Source organism: Amblyomma americanum, chromosome 1 (genome assembly GCF_052857255.1).
Source record: "Amblyomma americanum isolate KBUSLIRL-KWMA chromosome 1, ASM5285725v1, whole genome shotgun sequence".
Classification (NCBI taxonomy): domain Eukaryota; kingdom Metazoa; phylum Arthropoda; class Arachnida; order Ixodida; family Ixodidae; genus Amblyomma; species Amblyomma americanum.
Window position 1 is genome coordinate 179,174,808 of NC_135497.1, and position 24,811 is coordinate 179,199,618.

The 24,811-nt window shown below is 46.4% G+C and overlaps 1 protein-coding gene across 2 annotated transcripts in view; it reads right to left on the bottom strand.

Moving 5' to 3' along the window:
- LOC144114265 ((Lyso)-N-acylphosphatidylethanolamine lipase-like) overlaps positions 1-15,907 on the bottom strand; it is a 38,572-nt gene extending 22,665 nt beyond the window's left edge. Inside the window, exons 1-2 of one of the 2 annotated variants that reach the window (XM_077647881.1) lie at positions 15,769-15,907; positions 15,494-15,680 (exon numbers count right to left, since the gene is read on the bottom strand). In XM_077647881.1, coding sequence (XP_077504007.1) covers positions 15,494-15,680; positions 15,769-15,892 — 311 coding nt within the window. In that variant the 5' untranslated portion in view covers positions 15,893-15,907. Of the gene's footprint in view, positions 1-7,537; positions 7,689-15,493; positions 15,681-15,768 lie in introns of those variants that run through there. The other variant, XM_077647882.1, reaches the window with a different exon arrangement.
- Between the last annotated feature and the right edge of the window lie 8,904 nt (positions 15,908-24,811).

Genomic DNA, 24,811 nt, shown 5'->3' on the forward strand with positions numbered 1-24,811 from the left:
TATATATTGCGTACCGCAAGATAGCGGTATGGAGTAAACAACGCCTTCTTGACATGGCATGAATTTATTTTTGTGCTTTATGGAACATTATTTTGTAACAAACTTAACTTTTCTGCACATGCACATCTTCTCCAGCTTAACAGGGGCCGAGAAGTCTACTTTATTGTTTACTCGATTACCCATATTTTTTTCTGACCGGTTGCAGACGTTTGCAGAATCAATTCGGCTATTGAGACAATCAGTTTTATGGGGTAACCAGAGTTCACAAAGCGTTGGGTTCGATATCTGAAGCTATCTTTTATCAAACGGATGTATGGTTTTTTAAGCACATTAATATAACACTACCTGGCCACAGCACGTTGTACTGTAATGGTTTACTGTTACGTGGTTAGTAGGACCAACACGTATGATTACGTATAAATGCGAGCTTGAGGTCCAAGAACCTGATCCCGTTATCCCGAGGGCATTTACTGGTTAGTATGAGCGGATGAAGGCAATTTTCAAAAACGCTTTGGATCTGTGGTCTAGTTGCTTCGAAGTTATTAACATTGGCGTCTGTCAGGATAAACTCATCTACGAAACGAAAAAGCTCTGCACCCCCTTAGTTGCTTCTAATTAATTTTTGAGTTTCTTGACCTCTTGTGCCAACAGCAGATGGCATAGAAGTTAACACAGATGCAATGCATGGTCCTATGCCGCTTGTAGCAAAGGTAGACGTTAAATACCGCCTCCGTGGGGAGATTTTTGGAACCATTACGAATGCACTTAGCGTCTACCTTTGCTGATAAGCTGGAGATGATTTGCAGAAAAGTGAACGGCGCTAAGTTTGTTGCACAGGAATGTGTCATTAAGCACAAAAAATCAATTCGTTCCATGCCAAGAAGGCGTTGTTTACTCCATCCCGCTATCGTGCGGCAAACAATATGTAGGCCAAACAGTAAGATGGCTCAATGAACGCTTGAAGGAGCATCACATATTAATGTATTAAATGAAACGGTGGAAGGACACGCTGGCACAGGCATACATAGTAGGGACTGTGACAGTAAACCATGCGTCATACTTCGCGGAAACGAAAATGATAAACAGACAACAATCAGCTTACCCGCGAAACCCTTGAAGCCGCAGAAGTCGCAAGGGTAAAGGAAGCATGTGTCAGCAATCTCACTCCGCGGCAGTAACAGCAAGGGAGATAAGCTTTTTAATCGCAAGGAAATGACGCTGCTGTTCTCGCCATCAGCAGTCGCTAGTACTACCTTCTCGTGTGATCTTCGATATGTTTTCATTATGGTTTATGGGGTTCTAACGTCCCAAAGCAACTCAGGCTATGAGGGACGCCGTAGTGAATGGCTCCGGAAATGTCGACCACCTGGGGTTCTTTAACGTGCATTGACATCGCACAGTACACAGACCTCTAGAATTTCTCCTCCATCAAAATTCGACCGCCGCGGCCGGGATCGAACCTGCGTCTTTAAGGGTCAGCAGCCGAGCGCTGTAACCGCTGAGCCACCGCAGCGGCTTTTGTTGGTTGGGCCTGTCGTATACGTAATGTGACGTAGGGGTGACGGCAGTCCGGTCCTCAGGAAGGCACCGAAAGGCTTCTGAATGGAATCCTTAGTTTGTCTGATTTGCGCCCGAAATGCGCTGCACTGCTCGGTGGTGTCGGTAGGAACAAGCGTGTTCGGCGGTCTTCGAGTGCAATCACCGCCGTTATCGGCCTCGCTCAATTGAAAGCGCACTGATTACTTTCTAGGTAAGGCTCGGCAATCGCCTACAGCAATCTCGAACAGCGTGTAACACATTGCGCGCGGCTACAAGCATTCCCGATAAATCTGGTTGCATCTCTCGCCAGAAACAAAGCGATAAGTCACGTGCCGGCGGATTTGCGCACATACAAATACTGCTATGCGGTAATTTTCAGCGGGCCAAGGAATAAACTTCTCTAGAAGTCAGCGCTTGTCCATCTGTGTCTTCCTTTGTTCCAGTCTCAATTCGCGCCGTTTCAACTCAATGGATTACCAACGCGCCCAAGCTTCTGTTTTAACATTGTTTTGTGCGACACACACACACACACACACCACACACACACACACACACACACACACACACACACACACACACACACACACACACGCACACGCACACGCACACGCACACACACACACACACACACACACACACACACACACACACACACACACACACACACACACACACACACACACACACACACTCGACAGCTGTGTGCAAATTGCGAAAGTTTTTACTAACGGCAAAAGTGCATCCCCCTGCTCTTCGACGGAGCAGCGTGCCAGCCAGATTGAAATTAGGCGTAGCTGCTCGGTTAAAATACACGCTTATACCTCTGTCACACGGGCACTTTCGATCCTCACTGAACTCGCTCTGCATCGATATTTTCGAGCACGCTCGAAAAATCTGGTGGTACACGGGCATTTTCAATGCTCATTGAGAAGTTTCCCTCATGTGTGTTAGGTGGCGCCAAATGTTCCGCCGACAGTCATAACATGGCGATGTCCGGCAACACTGTGCAGTCGGGGGCAGCGGCAGCCAAATCCGTAGCCAAATCGGTACATGTGCGTTATCTGCGTATCTGCGTCAGGTTTCTAAACTTGTGGCACACCTCTCCTGCTGTGCGATGGAAACCGAGGGTCCGCAACGCCTCCGCGATTTCTGCATAGACTGCGGCGTTTCTCTTCTGGCGCCGCAAATCATTTAGGCAGTCCTGCCAGCAGTCGATGAGAGCGGCTGTCTCGCGCTCGCTCCACAATTTGCGCGCCGGCGAGCAGGAGGACGCCATCTTTGTTTACACTGACGGCGAAGCTTGGAGCGTGGTGTAGAGATTATTTTCAAATGCTTGCATATAAGCAGGCATAGTACCTGAAAATGTTCTGTCTTACATTTTAATCAATTACAACAACAACAATTGCGGTTTTGTTTCGTTAACTTGTGTTTATATTTATAGCTTCATGAGAGCGAGAGTGCTTTCGATTGTGCTTGGAACCTCAAGCACTCTTGAGGAATCGGCATCGAGTCAAGCAGGATCGAGCTCGATTGCGCTTGAAAGTGGCCGTGTGACAACCGTCGATCTGCATTGAGTTCGATGAGCATTGACTCAATGAGGATCGAAAGTGCCCGTGTGACAGGGGTATTAGAGTGATGAAGCAGATGCGGTTCAAAGCTGTCGTCTTCAAGTGCAGGACTGACACGAGTGGACTTCTTCCGTGCAATGCTCTGCAGAATACTCAGAGGCAGCGCACTCGTCAATGAAGGTCCTCGTGGCCCTTTTTTACTTTGAGGACACAATTTCAGCACTTATAGTAACCTTCGACCGGCTTTTGTACAAGGTATCTGTCGTTCACCATTACGCAGGCAGAAATTTGTTCGACGCTTGGTTCAAGCACAGTCCTCTGTGAACAGTTCAGAGCCCAGTGGGTTTGCTTCAGAGCACCACCGTGTGGCTTGTAATGCATCCTTAGTTATAAAAATTTCCTGAAGGTAATAGAAATTTGGTGCTGCCCCCTACAACGGGTAGGACTTGCACGAATGCTGAAGGAGCCCCACTACACCGCTTACAAGCAAGCCCCCCGGGCTGTAAACTTTCGACAAAGGCTGTACAGTAGTCAGGGCGCAAATACGAAGGCCGCGCGGCTTATGGATTTTATGCATTGGATCGCCAACTTACACCTTGATTAAGCATTCGGCTCACTTGTATGATTCTGAACTTATGCAACGTCCTAGTACAGCCTTATTCCTTTCTAGGTTTGCGCTGCTAAACTCTATTACTCTTCCGAGAGATTACGAGTCACGGATTCGGCCCTCTGTAAATGTTCCCGGAGTGGTGAGCGACCTCGCCTCAATAAAGCCCTCCAGTTGGGCGCACCTGCTCGCTACAGGACTACCATCGGCACTGTCAAACAACAGCTCGGCTTGTGCGTGGCTTGGTCACAATCGAAAGGTTTTGCATCTTTCTGAGTTGCCCAACGCACAAGTCGGGCCTTGCGGGACTTAAAGAAATGGCAACGGGTTCAGTGAGCGCTGCGTTGGGGTTGGGACGCAGGGCCGGTACCAGTAATCCAACCATCTCCGATGCGTGTTTAATACAGAAGCAAACACGTCTGCCAAGGTACCGACAAGATTTAGCGCCGTCAAAGTACCTAAGAAACACGTATAAATGTTCTCCAGTGGAGCATGCATTCTTACAGCAAAGCAGTGGAAACAGTCACGTCATGGCGATGCCACATAGGCAGCGACACGCTCATACACTTAATGATTTTAAGTTGTTAGACTGGTTAAGGTAGACCAGGAATAGTACAGCCTGCCGAGTCAACAAGCGACCAGCATCAGCAATTCAACGATCAGGGCAGCGTGCCGCAATTTGACTGAGCCCCCTGCTTGACTAAAATGCGAGGAACGAGCCACGAGCGACTCTCCCAGCGTGTACTCGCCTTCCATGTCAACTTCCAAGCCAATGGCGGCGTCTAGCAGGCTCCCCTGCTTCGCAGAGAGTTCGGATACAACCGCATCGGGGGAACTGGCTCGGGTCTGTGCTTATGCGCCCAGGGATGGCGATGATGATGCGCCTTACAAAATGATGAAAACGGAGAGACGTCGTCGTCTTCCTTGCGGGGGCACGTGATGCGCGCCAGTCGCGGAAGTCGAAGACAATGGTTTGCGGTGCTAAACGGAGCGATTGGAATTAACAGAAATTGCGAGGCTAGCTTTTACACAGTGATATGCATTCAGCAAGTTCGCTCAGATTTGCTTTCATTCCAATCCATCTATAGTTTGGTTTTCGCTTGAGCTGATACCAGTGAAAAGTCATGGCTGATTTCATATTTTTTTTTGAAGCGATGTTTATTGCCTCAGGGCATAAAAACTATGAAGTGAAAGATGAGTGAGATGCTTAAATAAATGAAAAAAGTTGAGCTGATCTCATGAAATCAAGAAGTGAACGATGATATGTACCCTGTGTCCATGCAACATATGAATCCGGATTGTCCGGTGAGAGTCCCACTGACGCCAGGTGCCGAATTCTCGTCGGCTTCAGCGCCGGACAGTCCCACAACAGGTGGTGGATATTCGCCTCACGGTCTCTGTTCTTGCAGACTGGACACCCGGGGCGGGGATATAAATCTTTGAAATGCGGCCACTTGCGTGTCACAGCTGGAGTTAGGGCAACCCCGACCCGTATCCTCCGAAGCGCCACCTCCTCTGCACGGGTAAGACCACGGGGGAGGGTTACCGCACACGGAGGGATTAGAGCACGTGCGCGGCGCCGGAAGTGTTCCTTTCTTGTTAAAAGGAGGGTGGTGTCATCCAGAGTGAGGACTTGAGGCAAAGACGAGGTTGGGGTCGAAAGGCGGGTCGCAGAATCTGCGCGGCTTTGTGCGCTCAGGAGGTCATGCGGGACCCACTCAATACGGATTTGTTGCGGGATGCGTGCCGCTAGACGATGGATGTCTTGGCAGATTTATGGGGTGCGACTGACTCGTCGTAGTAGGCACACACTTCATTTATCCTTCTGTGTTGTGCTATGCACGGTGTTTCACCTAAGTCTGTCGTTGCCGTATTTCTTTTTTTTTTTCAGGTGAAGGAGCCCTTTCGTCTGTATAGTATATGGTCAGCGGTGTTGTGCACCAGAACGCAGCTAAGACGTGATAACCAGCATGCTGGTTAACTAATATAAAAATGTTCAACTTTTAACTATTACTGTCCAGCTCCTCATTCGTTTAGAGGTTTGAAACTCATCGTTATTATACATCCATACCAGTTTTAACATTTTTGAAAAAGGCGATTCTCGTCGCCGCCGCAGCGCAAGGAATTTTGAACCCGCACACGAGCGAAACCGAGCCCGTACTCCCGGCTGGAGTACACAGCCTAGCCTACCGGCGCGCGCCATACAGCGCTACGGCGGATGACGCGCGCTCGTACTACAGGCGTAGCTGCGTACTGCCAGCGCTTCCTCTGAAAATAGAGGAGGCGCTGGTACTGCAGACTACTCACGGGTTTGATTTCGTCCGTGCTCGGGCCCAAAATTCCTTGCGCTGCGGTGGCGACAAGAAGTGATTTTTCGGAAATGTAAAAAGTGGTATGCATATTACTATATCATCCTTTAGTAATTAAGCAGCCTAACTGTAAATGATAAAAGTTGACTATTAGATAATAACTAACCAGCGTGCTAGTTAACCCATCTTAGTTGCATTCTGCTGCACGGTACCACAGACAATACTGCATCGAAGAAAGCTATCATGTTAAATCAAGAGGCCTTTTTTAAGCTACATGGCGAAACACTTCCCCTGTTGGACAAGTTTATATTTCAGTTACTTAAATTGAGCACAGCCGGACATAATGCTTTCGAAAAGGGTCCTTACAGTGGCTGCTGCTGCTGAAATCCTGGTCACGTGATCGCTTTTTACCTCGTGACCAGTTGATCGCATCTGAATATGTCAATAAGTTGCGAGGTTCGATTCAGCAGCTACAGAATTTCGAGCTGAGAGTAACAGAAACTGTCCCCCCAGGGAGAATGTTTCCGGGCCTTTTGAAAATAGGCAGTAAAACAGCTGCATACTAGGAAAAAGCTATGAAAGAAAAGGAACGAGAGAAAGGAGCAAGCCTGGAACGTTTTTTTTACCGTTAATCGAACCTGGTGATGTGAAAATACAGTGCAAGAAACCATATCAATGAGTGGCACAGAAGATATCTCCCCCCCCCCCCTCCACACACACAGATATTTTGTGTCACTCTTTGTACTACATTCTTGCGCTGTTTTCACAATGCAGTACCAACTCGTTCTTGTAAGCCTAGTGAGCGCTGTTTCTTTCCGAAAAAGAGCTAACGAGTCCTTCGACTCATTCTTGATTTTAAAGGCGCCACAAAACATGTGCCTTTAAAATCAAGAATAAATCAACAACATCTGTAGCCCAGCAGCAAGCTCTCTTAAGTCCTTCGATCCGTTCTCGTCAGTAGTTTGAAAATAAATAAATAGAAACAATGACCACGCACCAAATAGTAGCGAAAATTTAGTTTTGGTTCCGGGTCGTGCTAGCGGGGAAAATAGCGAAGCGCTCGGATAGAGAGACAATAAAATTTATGGAATGTTGAGGTATAGTATGAATGAATTAAAAAAAAACAGAAGAAACGGAGTACCACTGCAGGGAATGTGAGTTGATCTGCTCAGAACAAACAGATGCCCAGGGAGAGTCAAGGCTCGTTGCTAACTCCCGGTGAAGGCGGTCATCACATAAGCGTATTGCGATGGATTGCCAAAAAGATGAGCCAGGCTTGGAATGTCGTAGCAACGTACTCATATACTCAAGAGTTCTAATAATTAATTGGGATTTCTTCTAGTCGCCGCCCTCGGCGGCCGAGTTTGTTGCCAGATGCATTTCAGCTCACAAATTGAGCTTAATCGTATTCGCCTTTCAGCGGCCTCAGTTATAGGAAGAAAGAACAAAAACGACGTGTGGAGGGCGCAAGCACAGCACAGGACGGAAGGTATAACATCGTGACAGAAGCTCACCTGCTCTGTGGCTTTTTTCTGGACTCCTTTTTTCTTGCCCGCGGAATCGCGGGAGCCAAGCCAATGCTTTCGCACATTCTCGTCTGAATGGTGCCGCTGTGTGGCTCCGAGAGGCTCAGGCTTTTAAAGCGCAGATAAGGCGCGGCACAGTTATCAGCCGAGAGTGAATCACATCGTCAGCGGTGAGGTGCCCCGTCGTACGATGAAATTCCTCTCCAGGAAAGGGGACGGAGAACGCCCCCTTGGGCAATCACCCCCGGCGTACGTGCAAGAGGACGGGCGAACGAGCTGAAGAGCTCGCGTGGTGTGACGAAGAGCGCGAGTGTTCCCGAAAGGGGAGCGCTGCCGCTTGTGCTTGAACGCAATGAACGCAGCTTGCTCAGGTATGATTTTGATCTCCTAACGCTTTGTGCCTCTTCAACCTCCGGGCAGCGCCGTTATACGCATCATTAGACCTTCAACGTTGACAGCGGTTTCCTAGTAGTTAGAAGAAAAAAATGAGTGTAATAATTTTGACATGCACAGTCGCCAGCAAGAGTTGACGGTAAGCGTGGGCTAGGAATGAAATTTGCTGTAGCGCTGCATCACGACTCAGCTACTCGGCATTGTTACGAGTGAATCGGGCGTGCACGTCTCCTCATAACCGAAGCATTTCAGGCCACTGGCTTGAGCGACTACGCCGAAATAAACTTTTCTTGCGCACACTTGCGTCCCCTAAATTTTTTTTTTTTGCCGACTGAACTATATCGTCGATAAAAACCTCCGGGGCGAGCGAAGTGGGACCTGGGCACATAGGCACCATGTCTGCCAACCATCCAACTTCATATCCTGCCAGCTTTGCAAGAATGACACATTGCCACAATTACAAGTACGTCTGAACTCGTGGGTGTTCGACAGCGTCCTCCGTCGTTCCCGGGTACTCAAATCACTGAAGTACTTTGGGATCAGCTCTACAGTCAGTTCCATCCAAGCAGCCTCAATCATTTCATGGCGGCGAACATATGACATCCTAACATATGAGTCAGAAACTTAGCATAAGCTGTGACGCGGCGCCGATAGGACACCTGCAGCACGTAAATGATGCCCATCTTGAGTGGCTGGTGTTTAGTGTCGCACTCGGTGGCAGAAGAACTGGGTCTCCGCACTCAGAGAGGTCAGCACGCAGAGCTCCACACAGTTGTCGAGCACGAGCAGGAACTTTACTTTTTTTTTTTACGCCATGTAGTGCTTGAAATGAATAAACCACTCGGCGAACAGTCGTGTGTCATTCTATACCCCCTTTTTCAACTAATGCCCAGTGGCACACTCGTTGAATAAACAAAAATCGCTTGTTATTTATAGCCTTTGTGTTGTGCCTGTAGCGTACAAGAGCGCAGCTCGCAAAGCACCTCGGCCTGCGAGACTTGATAATGACAAACGGCAGTCGTAGGTCGCTGCCGTCCATGCTCATGTACAGAAGGACGATAACGCGAAAAGCTTGCTATTCTCAACACCAGCGCAAGCATGTGGTAAACGGCCGCATGTGGTAAACAGTTTATTCTGCATTGTTTACGTCTCGCCTTTATGACTACTTTCTCGACTCGACGCGTTCTTTCGAAATAAGGTGGGGCGAGAGGGGGGATTGCGTCACGGGGACTGGGAGATGCTCTACGATCACTGCCGCCGCAGGAAACGCGAAGTTTTCGACTGCGGAGCGGAGTTTGTGACGCCTCCTCGTTCGCTATAACCAAGTTGTGCGGGTAGGCTTATTCGTTGTATCTAAGAGGCAGTGCCATTGTCCAGGTGCATATTTTGACCGCATCGCACCCACCTCGTTCGTAATAAGCGAGTATTCGTTATAACTGTGGCCGATATAAGTGGGCTCTACTGTATTAGTAAACGGAATTAAAGAGAAAATAAATATTTGCAAAAACGACATGTGTAAACTTAAAAGTAAGAGAGGTAAAAAGACACATTGTGGACCATTCGATATTCGGCAGCCTCCACAATGGTACCCGGGTCTGAAATGTAAATCAAAAGAGTGGGGCCTCGCGCAATGTGCCTTTCTTCTTTACTTTAGCGGTAGGCATAGTCAAGCACTGGCTATGCAAGGTGGGGCTCAAAAAGGTATTGAAGAGGTTCCGACGTGCCCTTACATTATTTTGAAAAAATGCATGCATATTGATTGTCTGGCTAAAAAATAAAATTTCCGGAGCAAGCATTAGCTCTTATTCCTTTGTCACAACGGTGCCAGAGAAACCTTTGGAAATGGGTCCTTTTATATGAAATGCCAGTGACGCGATGCTACGGTGAAGAATTGAATAAACTGCATGCCGTTCTTCTTCAAAAGGTCGAGGTCAAGAGGGAGGCCGCCCGAGGTCAATGCATCCTCAAGGACCAGTGTTCGATGTACGAACCACCGCAATACTAAACGGCAACGAGAGACAGTCTAGACACTCGTGATGCTGAATAGGGCTCTGCATATTTACGGAAATGTTTGTTTACTTTTACTTTTCGGACAGGCGCTCAGAGTCTTCTTTTCTTAATGTTTTCAGAGACCTTACAAATATAGCAACAAAAGTGAGCATCATGAATGGTGGCCAGCGTAACAAAAAAGCAAAATGACACGGTTGGTGAGCTGACAAACTGTAAGCGGTCATTTCCCGAAAGTAGCCGATGAAATTTTTAGTCACAGCGAATTATTAAAGTAGTCTGCTCACGCCGGGTAGCTGGGTCGCAGCGCCCCTCTGCTTTCAGCAGTGCCGTGTGACTGGAGAACTGCTGGTCATCCACTTGACAGCAGCGTTTCAACTTGATGTTCGCGGCGCCGAAAAACCGCGGACTCGGTGCCAAAAAAAAAACTAGGTACCAAGCACGCTTGAATGAGGTCAGACTGCAGCGCATGGGGCCTTGTTGATCAGGCTATGTAAGCAGCAGTAATGATAGCAATGATGAGATACCCAAGGAAGCTGCGAATGCAGATTTATGGTTGCGGACCGCAAGGAAGAAAACAATGCGGCAACCGGCGCAGTCGGCGCCACTCACTAATGGGATTGGCCGCAGCGGCCTCTGCTCTCGAGTCTATTTACTTCTCCTGCGCCGCTTTCTGCGACACATTTCCCCGGAGGCCGCGTTGCGTGGGCTGCAAAGGCTTCCGCGACAACAGACGCGATAAGATTTAAGGGCGCGCGGGCGGTGCGCACGAGAGCAGACCTCAGCGATCATCTGGAAGGGCACGCGTACGCACTCGTGATTGCTCGGACGCCCCTCGAGAGATAACGATTTTGCAAGACACGCTCGGACGGTCTTTCCCTTGCCAAACAGTGCGCTGTCAGTGCACCGGCTTCAGATTGACACCGGGCCGACGATGTCGCCTACGTGGCGTGACCAGCCGATAGCAGCCGGGTCGATGGTCGCGCCGCGTTACTGGCGGTGTTGACAGGGGCCTATCTCGCTGGGCGCGCTCAGCGTTTCCTTCCCCTTCTGGTTGCGCGCCAACGCTGGACAATCGGTGGGTGTTGCCTCAAAGACGTGCAATACGAATACAGCGCAGAAAAAGGGAAACAACGTCACGGCCGCAAAAGCTTTGCATTTAAGAGATCGAAGCTTTTCGAGTGGCTAAAGGAGTCTTATTGCAGTTGTCCAATGCAGCGCAAGCAGTGGACACTGCTAAGTCATTAGGGCGTGAGCGGAACCACGTTCCCGGTGAAGCCTTACGCAGCCCTAAATTCGCGGTCATTCATTTCCCCAACGCATATTTGACACTTCCAGTAGCGGCGCGACGCTTTGGTCCCATGATAGATTTTGAAAATAGGCGCCACTGCACTCAATCCACCATGGAGAGGAATGCAGGAATTCTGGGAATATGAGGTTTTGTATTCGGCTTGGCAGTTGTTCGGCATGAAACGTATAATTCAGCCGTAGCAGTGCGACTCTTCTCGCGGCAAACCACGAAGAAATGCTGTGAAAGTTTCCATAGCCGCCTAAAACTTGTGCTCGATTCATTGACGCTGTGGAAGGAGCACTATTGCAATCATTTCATCTGCGCGCAGAGGAGAGCAACACGGCCCAGCCGCCGATTCAAAGACAGAATCCAGGTTTTCCGGCCAACACTAGCCGAGCCAAATAAGAGACCTCGTATTCTCTCCATTCCTGAAATGGATGAAGTGCTCTTTATTTAGAAACTCGCATATGCGGCGGCGCCAGCTTTCCCTCTATTGGTAATATTGAGAAACTCTAGGAGTCCGATCTCTATCTCGTGCGTCGTGCGAATAACTTGTAGTGAACGCCAGTGGAAAGTGAGCATCTTTTAAAGGCATTACCATAGATGGCCGTTTTCTATACACTGTTGAACGGTAAATGCGCACCGTAAAATGCTTGCTCTCCTTTAAACCGCTCGCCTATTCAAGCTGGAATTTGACGCAGAGGTGGCATGCGACAATCCTGCTTTTTCACACCAAGTCTGGATGATTTACTTTTCTGATGTGATCAGAATTATAATCGTCTGCAGCACTGGCGACCCATGAAAAGCAGCTTTCATATATTGCAAGTTTAGCGTTACAACAGTCAGTATACTGAATAGAGATTCAATACGATTGTCGCCTTGGGTTTGGAGGCCTCCAGCTTTGTATGCATCCCTTGTGAGCAGTGAATAGAGCGTTAATTAATGTGTAGTTTCAAACGAAACAAATGAAGGGCGCACGCTTACATAAACTCGCAAAATTTCTGCATGGAAGAATAAAGACGATGCTTTGTACAAGAAAATATAACCGATGAAGGTCGTGCGCTCAAACACTGATGAAGCTCGTGTGCTCAAACATATTTATCGCATTTTGGTTATCAACCAACCAAATAATTACAAATTCACAACAGCCTTTTCATCATCACGGATACCAAAGATTTTCAGCGAAAATTTGTGAAGCGTTCTGCCGGACGCAAAATACACGACTTCCGGCGTGGCATCGTTACTGCAAAAAAAAAAAACTTGATCAACGCAACCAAAGCCCACAGAAACAGAAGCATGACATTGTGAGAGGCGCATGAGTAAAGTTTGCTAGATGCTACGGTCATTACTAAGAGACGCCTAGCATTTAGTAGATTTTAATCTCCTCAAGCTGGATGCTTGACTCTTGCTGCTCTTTTTGTTTTTGCCCTGAACAGAAAAAAAAACAGCTGTAAGCAACACCATCTGCGCAGAAATCCCTAACATCATAAGTTTGGTTATGACCTTCGCAACATTCAACCTTTCCTAACTTCGTTTTTAAAAGCCGGCTGCAAAAATAACCGTTTTTATTATCTTAAAGGCATTACACGTTATTCGCCGATTAATTAAAGATAAACGATACTAATACTTAAGTGAGTATCGTCGAATGACACTGCATCTGATTCCTTGCGTAGTGAGAGAGAGAGAGAGAGAGAAAATGTATTGCCAATCAACTCTACCAGTTCAGCAAGTCCCCCGGAAGGTCCGCAACAATCGTTTCCTCTCAGGAGTACATATGCCTTGATTGCTTTGATGACAGATGACATAAGATGACAGGACTCTGCTCACTTCAAACTTATAATCCGTACACACTTATTATTGCTTGACCAGACTCAGTATCTCAGGTGTCGTACAGCGTGAAATCGCGGCACTTGTAATGCAATGCTTTTTTTATTCCTGTTTTCGGTTTGTTTATTCTTTTTGAATGTAAATATGTTGCTATAATATTTCAAGCAAGTGTAGTCTGTTCGGAAGCGACATATTCATCAATATTTTTCACACCTCTGCAAGTTGTGCGTATGTTCATCAGGGTCGTGCTTGTCGATGTGTACATGGGGCCGAGGGCTGGTCAAGCTTCTTGCAGCTTGCTCCCTCGACTCCTTTTCACAACTGACAAATATGAAATAACACGCTCTCTTTATTGTTACTATTAATAACGTCAGTGCTGTCCCGTCTGTCTTCCGTTCCTGTCGTCGTTGTAGCGCTGTTTGAAAGAAATCAGCACAGACTCTCTCAATTGTCAATTTTCATTGCTTCACACAGCGTTTGTTAAACTTGCAGGCACCTGCCTTACATGTCGAGTAGCAAGTACGCTCTAACAAGACTTGGTGAGCTAGGCTTTGCATTATTATTGATAATAAAAAACAGCGTTAAATGATGGAGACGTACCTGCACGTGCCCTGTGTACAGGTCTCCCGAGTATCTCTGTGTGCTTCCCTCATTTATCCTACCGCTGGACGAAGAAAATGACCGAACAGTAATCGTACGTTTTAAAGTATTCGAACAAGCATTTTTCAGCCTGAAGATTACCGGCTGGTGCTGCTTTAGTTTACGCCACGATTTTCTGCAGCAAGCATTGCGACAGCAATGCAAAGACGGATTATAACGGCTGCGGGTTACCGCGACGTGGCTAACTGGCCATCAAGGTCCGCAATTTCCAAGATTACGTCACAGGAGGCAACCGCTTGGGATAAAAGCGCAAAAGAATGAATAAGGAAGCCAATCGTCACAATATCTGACCTCAAGGTTCGCTCTGCAGTGGTCCTCCAAGCTTGTACGTGGCTAATCCAACGCACTAGCATTCAATACTAAGGTCAGGAAGTATGACCACTACAAGCTCATAAGACAGTTTGATCAACTGATATTTCAAAACCTGTCTTTAACACTAACACATAGTAAAGGTGCTAAGTTTAAGGCCACACACACAAAAAAGAAATAAGCTGGATGCAATGCCTATATCGGTCATCTCGTATTTTGCTTCTACCAGTGCTTTCTGTACTGACCCAAAAACTGGTGCTCATAAGTCGATACTGCCAATGCTACTTTCGCCAGCGCGTGGTTGAATTGCAAAACGTCTTAACACTTCCTTTGGTTTCACTTTCCGAATAAATGTGGCTGAAAACTCTGTTTACTAAGCCGTAAACGCAGGCCAAACTTTGGCTGGCTGTGAGAAATAATTAGGAACACATCTCGAGCCAAAAAAAAAAAAGCGCTCTTTCGTGATACCGCTTAGCGCTGTCCTTTGTGTAAGTATAGATGGTAGTGTAGGTGCCTGGTAATCTTATTTGAGCTATTAAAGGAAGTTTATGTTATCACACTTTTTGACGAAGAGAGCGACGCTTGTGACTCCGAGAAAGTTGCAAATGCAGCTATAGCCCTGAAGAAAAAAAGGGGGGGGGGGCAAGAATGTCTTGGAGGATAGGGGTGACCGTGCATCCGGAGCTGTCTTTCCCTTTGTTAGCATAACTACTGGTGTAGCTTCCTAGTAATTTCCATTTTGCTATTACTTCAACCAGTGTGATAAACTACGCACCAAAAACAAATTCGCTTCAGATGCGGCGAAACATATCTGTTTGCTCCTCTCTCACAAAGTGAAACTCCCACGCCAACACTGCGATGCAGCGTGTTACCGATTAATCATAGCGTGCTACCGAGTGTTCATGCACCAAGTTGCGGGAGGAAGACGCTTTTTTACTTCTAATTTTCTAAGAAACAATCACTCCCAGATGAAGACTTTCGATGAAAACAAGGGTAGTGTACGCTGGCATCGTTTAAAGAAAGGCAGCGCAGGAAAGCGAGCACCCAAGACCACTAAGCACGCGGAAGAAATCTGCTTGGAGTCTGTGCTCCTTCGCGTCCCATCCTGCGCACTGTTTTAGGCATGAACGTTCGCCAGCAAGCCCTATTCGCTACACTTGTGCTCGGCACATGCTGATTAGGAATAGTTTTGTCGATGCCAAGCATTGATACTCCGCTGACAGCGGTAGGGGCCGTTGCTCTAAGGGAAACCATTGATCAGTTCGAACATCAAGCTTTGCTGGGTGCACACACTCTTCTGGAACGCGGCCAACGCTCGCCACGTTGAAGTGTATCGTTGTTTCATTCATTTGTACCCAGGACAGTAAACCGGATTAGAAAGTTTGATTGGAGGTTGAAAGTACTGCAAGAGATCGGATCGTAAGAGGCGCTGCGAATAAAAGGCTGAACAACGGTACCTGAAAATGCTGGTCAGCATTGTGAATGAGGCCTGCGGGCTGGAGCGGGGGCCAGTTGCTGCGGCTTTCTGTCCTCCCTGCGAGCGCCACTGTCCGCGTTCAGGCGTTTGAAACGGGACTCCGAAGTCGGACCATGCTCGTACCCGCTCTTTTCTTCCAGCGGACGGCGGCACAGTTATGAGGCGACCTAGGGAAAAAGCACGTGCAGGCGTCAGATGCGTTGTCACGCGAACGATAAATGCAGCGGAGTACTTGGAGCGATAAGAGAGGCAAACCCCATCTGCGGCGTGCCTTGAGATTGCAGCTAAGCCCTTGGCTATCTGGAGCCACTCGAGCGCGAAATGATGCGTCGCATGCCAGCAACACGGCCGATGTGGCTTGTTTTGGGTGCGTTCCCATCTTGCTGGAGCGGGAACCTGCGCGCCACCCCTACGGCCACAGACGGCGCGTCGTGTTCGCGAGAAACTCCTGCTGTAATGCGAGCGCCCACGAGCGTGACCTTTCACGAGCCTCCCTACAGCACTCTCTCCACTCTCTGGGGACCTTTCCGCCACGTACCCGACGCCTCGCTTGTCAGCGGACGAATGCAAACGAGGTTTATACAGCACTTCCAACCAACGTGGCTGCTGTGCCAGAGGACGTTGTTTACGCGGAAAGCTATGCTGACCACGTAATAGACCAGTTACGAATCTGCTCGGCGTGCTAGTTTATTAAAACAGCACATCATGTGCCGCTAATGAATGCTGGGACGTGAATTTTTAGATGAAGCGTTAACGCACAAAGAAGGAAAACAAAGTCCGAGGCTCTTTTCCCTTCACCGGGGCGAAGAAGTGACAGGGATAGCTGCGCACAGCGTCCTACGCCCCTCCAGCATGACTGCTCTAATTTACAAACCTGCCTGCACCACGGGATCTCTGCCCTGCCCACATGCATGTCGTTGCCCAGGCTCATCTGGGTAACATTTCTTTGGGACGCGGAAATTATCACGACGTACCATAGGATGCCGTTTACCCGGAGAATGTGCTCGTACAACTATCGGTGTACGTAAAAGGCGTAGGCGATAATAGACGTTTTTAGCATACCGGAGACGTACTAGCGGAGACGTATACCGGTTTACCGGAACCTTCTTGCGCACGCGCAGTGGCTCCCCCTCACCCCAACAATGCCACTGCACATGCGCAAGAGGGTTCCGGTAAACCGGAATACGTCTCCGCTAGTAAGTCTCCGGTATGCTAAAAACGTCTAATAGCGTTGCCCACTACAATCAGGCAGAGCTGTCTTGACCTTGGGAAGTATTACCGTATCGCTGCCAGGTCTTCATACTTTTGTTACTAGATCAGCCTGATGGTGAGGGTGGATAGGGGGACCCTGTCGATTAGAGGGATAGGGAAATAAAAGAGGGCCAGTGCGTATGCCCAGGACTGCAACGCCCCTCGAATTATTCTTCTGCGCATGTGCACTGGAGCCCCGCTATTCCTATTTCTCCCTAACCGATAGGGTCCCCCTATTATAAAGCTCTCAAATGACTATAGCAACGGTGGCCTTTAGCTTTGCGAAAGACTATTGTGTGCAAACGGAGTCGGCGTATAGTAGTGTCGAAAACTCACGCGTTCACCGCTATGAGAATTTTGTCCAGGTGGAGATGAGATGTGTAAGCCACGTGAGGCGAGGAGCGTTACCGAGAATGGGCTATCAGTGACAGGTCATTCCGGTGGGGCTGGCCTACGTACGCCTACATGGGCGAAAAAACCTGATCTCTTATGACATGGTTCAATGTCATTCGGAGCATTAAGTATCGGTTTCTGCCGGCAGACATGCATGTGAAGGCGTCCGTAAGTTGCAAGCATGAAATGACAGTAGTTACCGCATTCTCACACTGTTCTTCAAAGAAAAATTTGTCGCTCCCAAAGTTGTGAATACCATTGTCGTGAACTCCCAAAGTGAAGACGGGAGGTCTGTGCATGTACTTAACTTTGATCATTTTTGAAGACGCAAGGATCCAATATATTTGTATCGGCCGCCTAGACTCTCATTTGTGGGATTCTCGGCCGTCATCATTCCTTCAGGCTCGAACGCAAAAGTCACACAGCTCTCCTCGTTGTCGGTGTCCGGTATTGGCGACTGACAGCACATCTTGCACGCGTTGTCTGTCCCAAAAGATCGACAGCACCGCGCTCGTGACAGGACACAACAGTACCAGACGTATACGAAAATGGTATGCGATATTAAGGGCTGCGATTCCGCTCTCATTTTCCAACTGCCATTTTACCAAAAGTGCCCTGCGGTTCTGTTCAGGCCATACCCACGTTGTCCTGGGAACTCACCTTCGGATGTTCGTAGTAGTATACCGGGTGCCCCAGCTAACTTGAGCCAAGGGCGAAAAAGAACATTATTAGAAGCAGATAAGGGAAACCAGGTGCATATTGCGGGCAGCCACCTAGCGCACCATGGGCATTTTTTTACAATTAATTCATTCGTTAATTAAGGGTATTTACCTAAACTAATAAACATTGACTTTGCACAATAAGTCGCATTTGAAAATTTGGCGAGCATCTTCAGAAACCCTCAGCGGAGCACCTGCCATTCCAGGGCAGTGACGCATCGCTTAATAGCGGCAGCACTGCGCCAGGAGGGGTATGAGGACTCCCAGGGATCTATGAATGTAAAATAGAGAATTACGAATTCCGCATAGATGGGCATTAACCCATTATACTATCGAATTGGTTTTTATCACCGTAAAGTAAGAGCTACGAGAACATGTTCATGTGTATAGTATGAAAGCACTTCTATAGCTGCATTGTCGGCGAAAGCCATGGGATGAGTGGAGGATACTGGCAGGTCACGTGACTAAATTAGCAGCGGCTGTAAAAACAGCTGTGAAGAGATTTGGCAATGGCCCTGAAGCATGGGGATGTGATTGTGGCATACCCGGACATAGTCCAAGCCCAACTATGGCATGGATCACCGGAAATTTGACCTTGAAGTGACCTTGGAAGACATCAACGAAAATTTAATGGTGGGTTCTTGAGAGGTAGTATGGCACGTCCCCACCGTGGCCCATACCCAAATATGGCATGGACCACCCGAAATTTTTCGTTACAATGACCTTGGCCGAATATGACTGCCGCTGAATAGGGTCTGCTCGGCTGGAAGACAGGCATGACCTAGCCTCAAAATGGAATTGGCCCACCTCCAAGAATGGGGTTGTGCCAACTCCGAAATTTGGGCAGTCCGCCCCCGAAAATTTTAAAATTGAGTAGAATCACGTTCTGAAGCGACCTGGGACACCACCAAAATTGGCTTGACCCACCCTCAAAATTTGGGTGGTTAACCCCGGAACATTCGAAAATTGAGTCGACCCACGTTGGGAACCGACCAGGGACCTTCCAAGAATAGGTTTAGCCAATCCCAAAAATTGGAGTTGCCCACCGTGCTTTCGCACAATATTTGGTTCTCAGCAATGCTCAACCTCCAATCGACTTTTTCTTTGCCCCTATAAATAGAAAGAAACAAACTCTGCACGCGCCGGCATTGCTTTGAAATATCTTTACAAGCGCAATAAACAGAAAACATAACTGTGAACGACAGAGCGCGGCGCAGTTATTTAATTCTATGCCGTTTTTCTCGTATCACTTTCGGTTTTGCTAACGCCAGCGCCAGCACATGGCCTCTGCATGAATCACATGTACCCCGATGCTCCGTCGGTGATGGCGTGTCTTCGGAAGTCTCTGGACCGAGAAATTCCTCTACTCCCAAATCCCAACTTGAAAATATGGGTCACGCTAAAGGTTCCCATTATGTAATCAGGGCTATCCTCCGAGCAAAAAATATAGATAACACATCGTGAACAGACCACGCAAAAATGCACTGCAGCGGTGGGGTTCGAACTCACTACTCCGCAGAGACCGGTGCTTAAAATCAGAGCCTTGGACCATACTGCCACGTTACTTTTTCTGAACTGCTGACTTCAACATGCCATTTTTACAAAACAAACCGCGCGAATAACACTAGACGTATGCCAAAAATCGGTCACCCGCACCACTCCGCCACGTTACATTTCTCTTTTTCTGCTTTATTGCCTTCATTTCACACGCCTGTTTACAGGCGTCCGGAATCACTCAAAATTGTTTAAGTTTGTCGCTTCCTCTTCCACACTTATACACTCAGGTACACGTGACTGAGTTTTCAAAACCTCTATGAATTGGCGAACAGAATCACCAAAATTTCCCACTGACTCAGTTTCCAAACAGTGAAAGATGTGGCCACAAGATTACAATACGACAATAACTAGGCAATGCGGGAACAGTCAGTCAGTCCGATTATTTTTTCTGTTTACTGTGTGCTATCTGTATATATATATATATATATATATATATATATATATATATATATATATATATATATATATATATATATATATATATATATATATATATACAGATATATATATATATACAGATATATATATATATATATATATATATATATATATATATATATATATATATATATATATATATATATATATATATATATATATATATATATATATATATATATATATATATATATATATATATATATATATATATATATATATATATATATATATATATAATATCACCAAAAATTGAAGAAACATAACACGATTTAATTCACTACGTTTCGGCTGGAGGACCAGCCTTTTTCGAGCCTCACTCGAAAAAGGCTGGTCCTCCAGCCGAAACGTAGTGAATTAAATCCTGTTATGTTTCTTCAATTTTTGGTGATTTTATATTATATTGACCAAATCAGCTGCCAGAAATCACTTTTGATATATATATATATATATATATATATATATATATATATATATATATATATATATATATATATATATATATAACAGATAACACACGGTAAACATAAAAGGCAAAAAATTTAATGGCAGAGGGGGGTCGAGCCCACGCCTCAGAAGAGACGGGTGCCTGAAACCAGCACCTTTGACCAATCGGCCATGCTGGCGCATTTGCATTTGTCTTTATTGCATAGAAATAGTGCTGAAAAAAAATCTAAGCATGCTTATGCCACAAAACACCAGACCACCATACCCTTGCACGAACCCACCTTCCAAAACATCGAAAGTCTGGGAGGCACACGCATGCATCCAGATAGGGGAGCCAGCTAGGCGGCTCTTGCAGGGCAGCATATACTCCCCGCACCAAAGCTCATTGTTCACGAAACAAAGATTTCGACGACCGTGGTGATTCGGCGTGGCGGTCCATCATGCGGCTTTTCCAGAGACTAAATATTCCCAGCAACATAAAGAAATCATATGGCACAACACAGTTTTTCTCCACAGGCAAAAAGCGGATACTGTAGAGTGTGATTTCAATGTCCTTCTTAATTGTTCGTTGTAATATGTCCCAGAAGAACATAGCGTTGCGTTGTGTTGTGTTGGGTTTTATGGCACATAGGCGGCTAAGGCCATCATGCGCCAAACACAATGTATAGAAAATTGTCTTGTGCCGGATTTTATATGACAAAAATGAAGCCGTGGTGTAAAGGTCCTAAAATGTTATTTCATACCATCTAGTGAAGGTAAAAGGCAGATTTTTTTTTAATGGCTAATGGTAAAAGCTTTAAAGAAGGTCAGGCAACCTCAGCGGCCATCCTTTGCAGAGGAAGGATGTCGAGACCCTCAACCAATGAAATATACACCTCAGCCTTCTTCTCAGGAATGAGAAAGTGGCTGAGGTGTATTAAAGAAAAGTTAGGCATTCACAGTTCATTAAGACAACCAACCTCTCGTAACAAGTTTAAAACATAAGAAATGTCAACAATTGCATTATCGCTCAAGACTAGTACTGGGTGAAATTAAATGCATTGATTATAAAATTTACTAAAATACCTCTTTCTTAGTTTTTCTAGGTTTAAACATGTAAAATGATATGGTTTAGTGTGAGCTCGTCACCTCATCTTTCACAAACAGGTTTGTCTTCTTTTGTAAGTAAGTAGTTGTGCGTCAGGTGTGTGTGTGTCCTATGCGAATACGACATAAGATTACTTCAGTGAAACATTCCTGGTGCCTGCATTACTTCCATTCCCCCAAGGTGAGCTCTATGAAGTGTAGATTGTTGTTCAGTTCATTACCCCACTCTTTCTGCCATTTGTTCTTTAATTTGTTACGTATCAACCTCATGCAGTCTTTAAAAGGTAAGTTCACATTTTTGATTTCACCATTCTGATCTCTTACTGCTGCTGAGTCTGCTCTCTCGTTACCCTCTATGCCGACGTGGCTCGGGACCCAGCAGAAGCTTATTAAATGTCCTTGCGTTGTGACTTTTTCTGTGTTGTGTATGATCACGGCCGGTCTCGAGGGGAGCGCGCGCCTTTCTTCTAATGGGGTCTGTTTCTGCATCCCGCCGCACCTCGGTGGGGTCGTCACTGCCCTACCGCTCCACCGCCCTTTGCCGTGAGAGAAATATGAAACAACGGATCAACGTTTGCGCGCTCACTCCTTTATCCATACTGTATATGTTGTCGAATGTATGCTTCGAGCACAGACGTCAACGAGTTCTACCCTTATATTTGGCTAAAAAGCAAGGCTATCAGCCTGTAGTTCGTGTCCCGGTAGGTCTTAATGAGTGTGTAGAATGATATGCGACGTATAACACTTGGACGGCAAGTTTCAAAGGGTATAATAAGGATTGTGCAGCGTAAATATAGCTCCTGAAATTTCAAGCGCAGCTTCTTTAATTTTGCTCAACAGGGGAATTAAAAATTCATGGTGCCCTAGCTCCGGGAAAACTCATCATGTCATTCACGAAAAGAACGGTTATGTACGGAAGCCAACCCTGGCCGCAGGAGCAGAGCACGTTTCACGCATGCGACGTCCAAGATCTCCTCTTGGAAATACATTTTAAAGTTTGGCGGCGTGCCCGCCGCGGTGGCTCAGTGGTTAGGGCGCTCGACTATTGATGAAGAGCTCCCGAGTTCGAACCTGACCGAGGCGGCTGCGTCTTTATGGAGGCAAAACGCTAAAGCGCCCGTGTGCTGTGCGATGTCAGTGCACGTTAAAGATCCCCAGGTGGTCGAAATTATTCCGGAGCCCTCCACTACGGCACCTCTTTCTTCTTTCACTCCCTCCTTTATCCCTTCCCTTACGGCGCGGTTCAGGTGTCCGACGATATATGAGACAGATACTGCGCCATTTCCTTTCCCCCAAAACCAATTATTATTATTATTATTATTATTATTATTATTATTATTATTATTATTATTATTATTATTATTATTATTATTATTATTATTATTTGGCGGCGTCTCATGACCGCCCGTCCCACCCGGTGATAACGCAAAAATTAAGTCAGTTGTTGACAGTAACTTCAAGCACGAACAGCCAGCAAAGCAAAATTAGTTCGGAACTGCACTCTGACTCAATAAAATCGGCCTTCACGAGCCAACAGACTTATCTGAGAGGCGATGACTACCAGCTTTGGACTATTGTCCTGCATTTCTGCAGCCTCGTGATCGCTTTCGATAAACCTTCAGAGAGCACGCTTTCCTCACGTCATCACAGGAAACGAAGTAGCACCCTAAAAGAAGTTTTCCGCAACCTAACGGGACTACACTGATAAACCTCCCAGCAATGCGCGTTATACGAGCTGGCTTAGCTTACAATGTAAGGAACTAAAAATTAAGATTTGCAATGCTTACATATTAATAAAAGTTTCTGAATTTAAGACAATAGAGGTCATTGGACATTAAACTGCCTAATCTGAGACCTTTTACAAAGATATTTAAACCAAGTATTTTTAGGCCGCTTCAGGACACGCCGACGTTTGAACATACGTGAACAAAAAATGACGCTCTTTATGGTAGCTGAGGTCACTCATTGGACGTAAGTACATGCTTTCTTAAATTGCAATACTCAGTATGCGTCAGTACCTGTGGCAGTATACGCAGCTTGTACTGGTTGCTTCTGTTACGTTCTGGTAACGTCAGTCAGGCCAGAATGACGACAAGAAAGCTTGCGTCCAACTCGAAAACTTTTTTGGGGCGAACTCGTGTCTCAAACAGAAAGCACTTCAGCGGCACAGCGATAAAGAAGGTTGTCGGTCAACTAAGGTCAGAAGGACGGTCGCTCCCGGTCTTGCAAAATTTAAAGGTGGCAATCAACTGGAAACAGTAGACGCCTGATGTGCTTACGACAATTTTGCACATTAAGAGAAACTTGCGGTCGGCTACAGACATTCCGGAGAAATCTGGTGGCCTCTCATTTGACAAAAAGTGGAAAGGCCGCGTGCCATTGGCTTCGAGAAGAGAACAATGCATTACAATGCTTCTTGGCCCTTGCACGCACATTACTATTTAGTATTATTTTGAGTTATCGATTTGTGACGTATATGAGGGTGAAAATAAGTACATTCAGGACGTGCGAAAAGCGATATCGGCGTAATTAGGTAGTTCCTTTCTTGTTTCACTCCCTCCTTTATCCCTTCCCTTACGGCGCGGTTCAGGTGCCCAAAGATATATGAGACAGATACTGCGCCACTTCCTTTCCCCAAAAACCAATTATTATTAATTAGGTAGGGCGCTCGACTACTAATCCGGAGTTGTCGGGTTCGAACCGGACAGCGGCGGCTTCGTTTTTATGGAGGAAAAACGCTAAGGCGTCCGTGTGCTGTGCGATGTCAGTGCACGATAAAGATCCCCAGGTGGTCGAAATTGTTCCGGAGGCCTCCACTACGGCACCTCTTCCTTTCTTCTTTCATTCCCTCCTTTATCCCTTACCTTGCGGCGAGGTTCAGGTGTCCAACGATATAAGAGACAGATACTGCGCCATTTCCTTTCCCCAAAAAACAATTATTATTATTATTATTATTATTATTATTATTATTATTATTAATTAGGTACTACACATATATCCCAGCAATCAATTTATTTCACAGTTCAACGTTAGTGTACATGAGTTCGACTTTCATCTTTAGAAATGTCGTCTCAAGCCACCAGCTACGGCGCTATCGAATCTACGGCTCACGCGTGTAGAGAATTTTCTCCCCAATATATTACATTTTTATGTAACGAGCGCAAAACTTTCGTTTCTTTCAGTTTTCGTTATCTTCTCCTTAGCATTAACTTGTGAATTAATCACGGGCCATGAGACATACGAGAGAAAGTGATTATATAGAGTATTTCCTCCTGGATTTAAAATCACAAATGTGCTCTACATAGCATGAGGAATGGAAGAATGATTAAAGGTTTTCATTGTACCAAGCTTGCGATAAAGAATCTGTGCACCTGTTGACTGCGTTGAAGATACTCAGCGTATAGCAT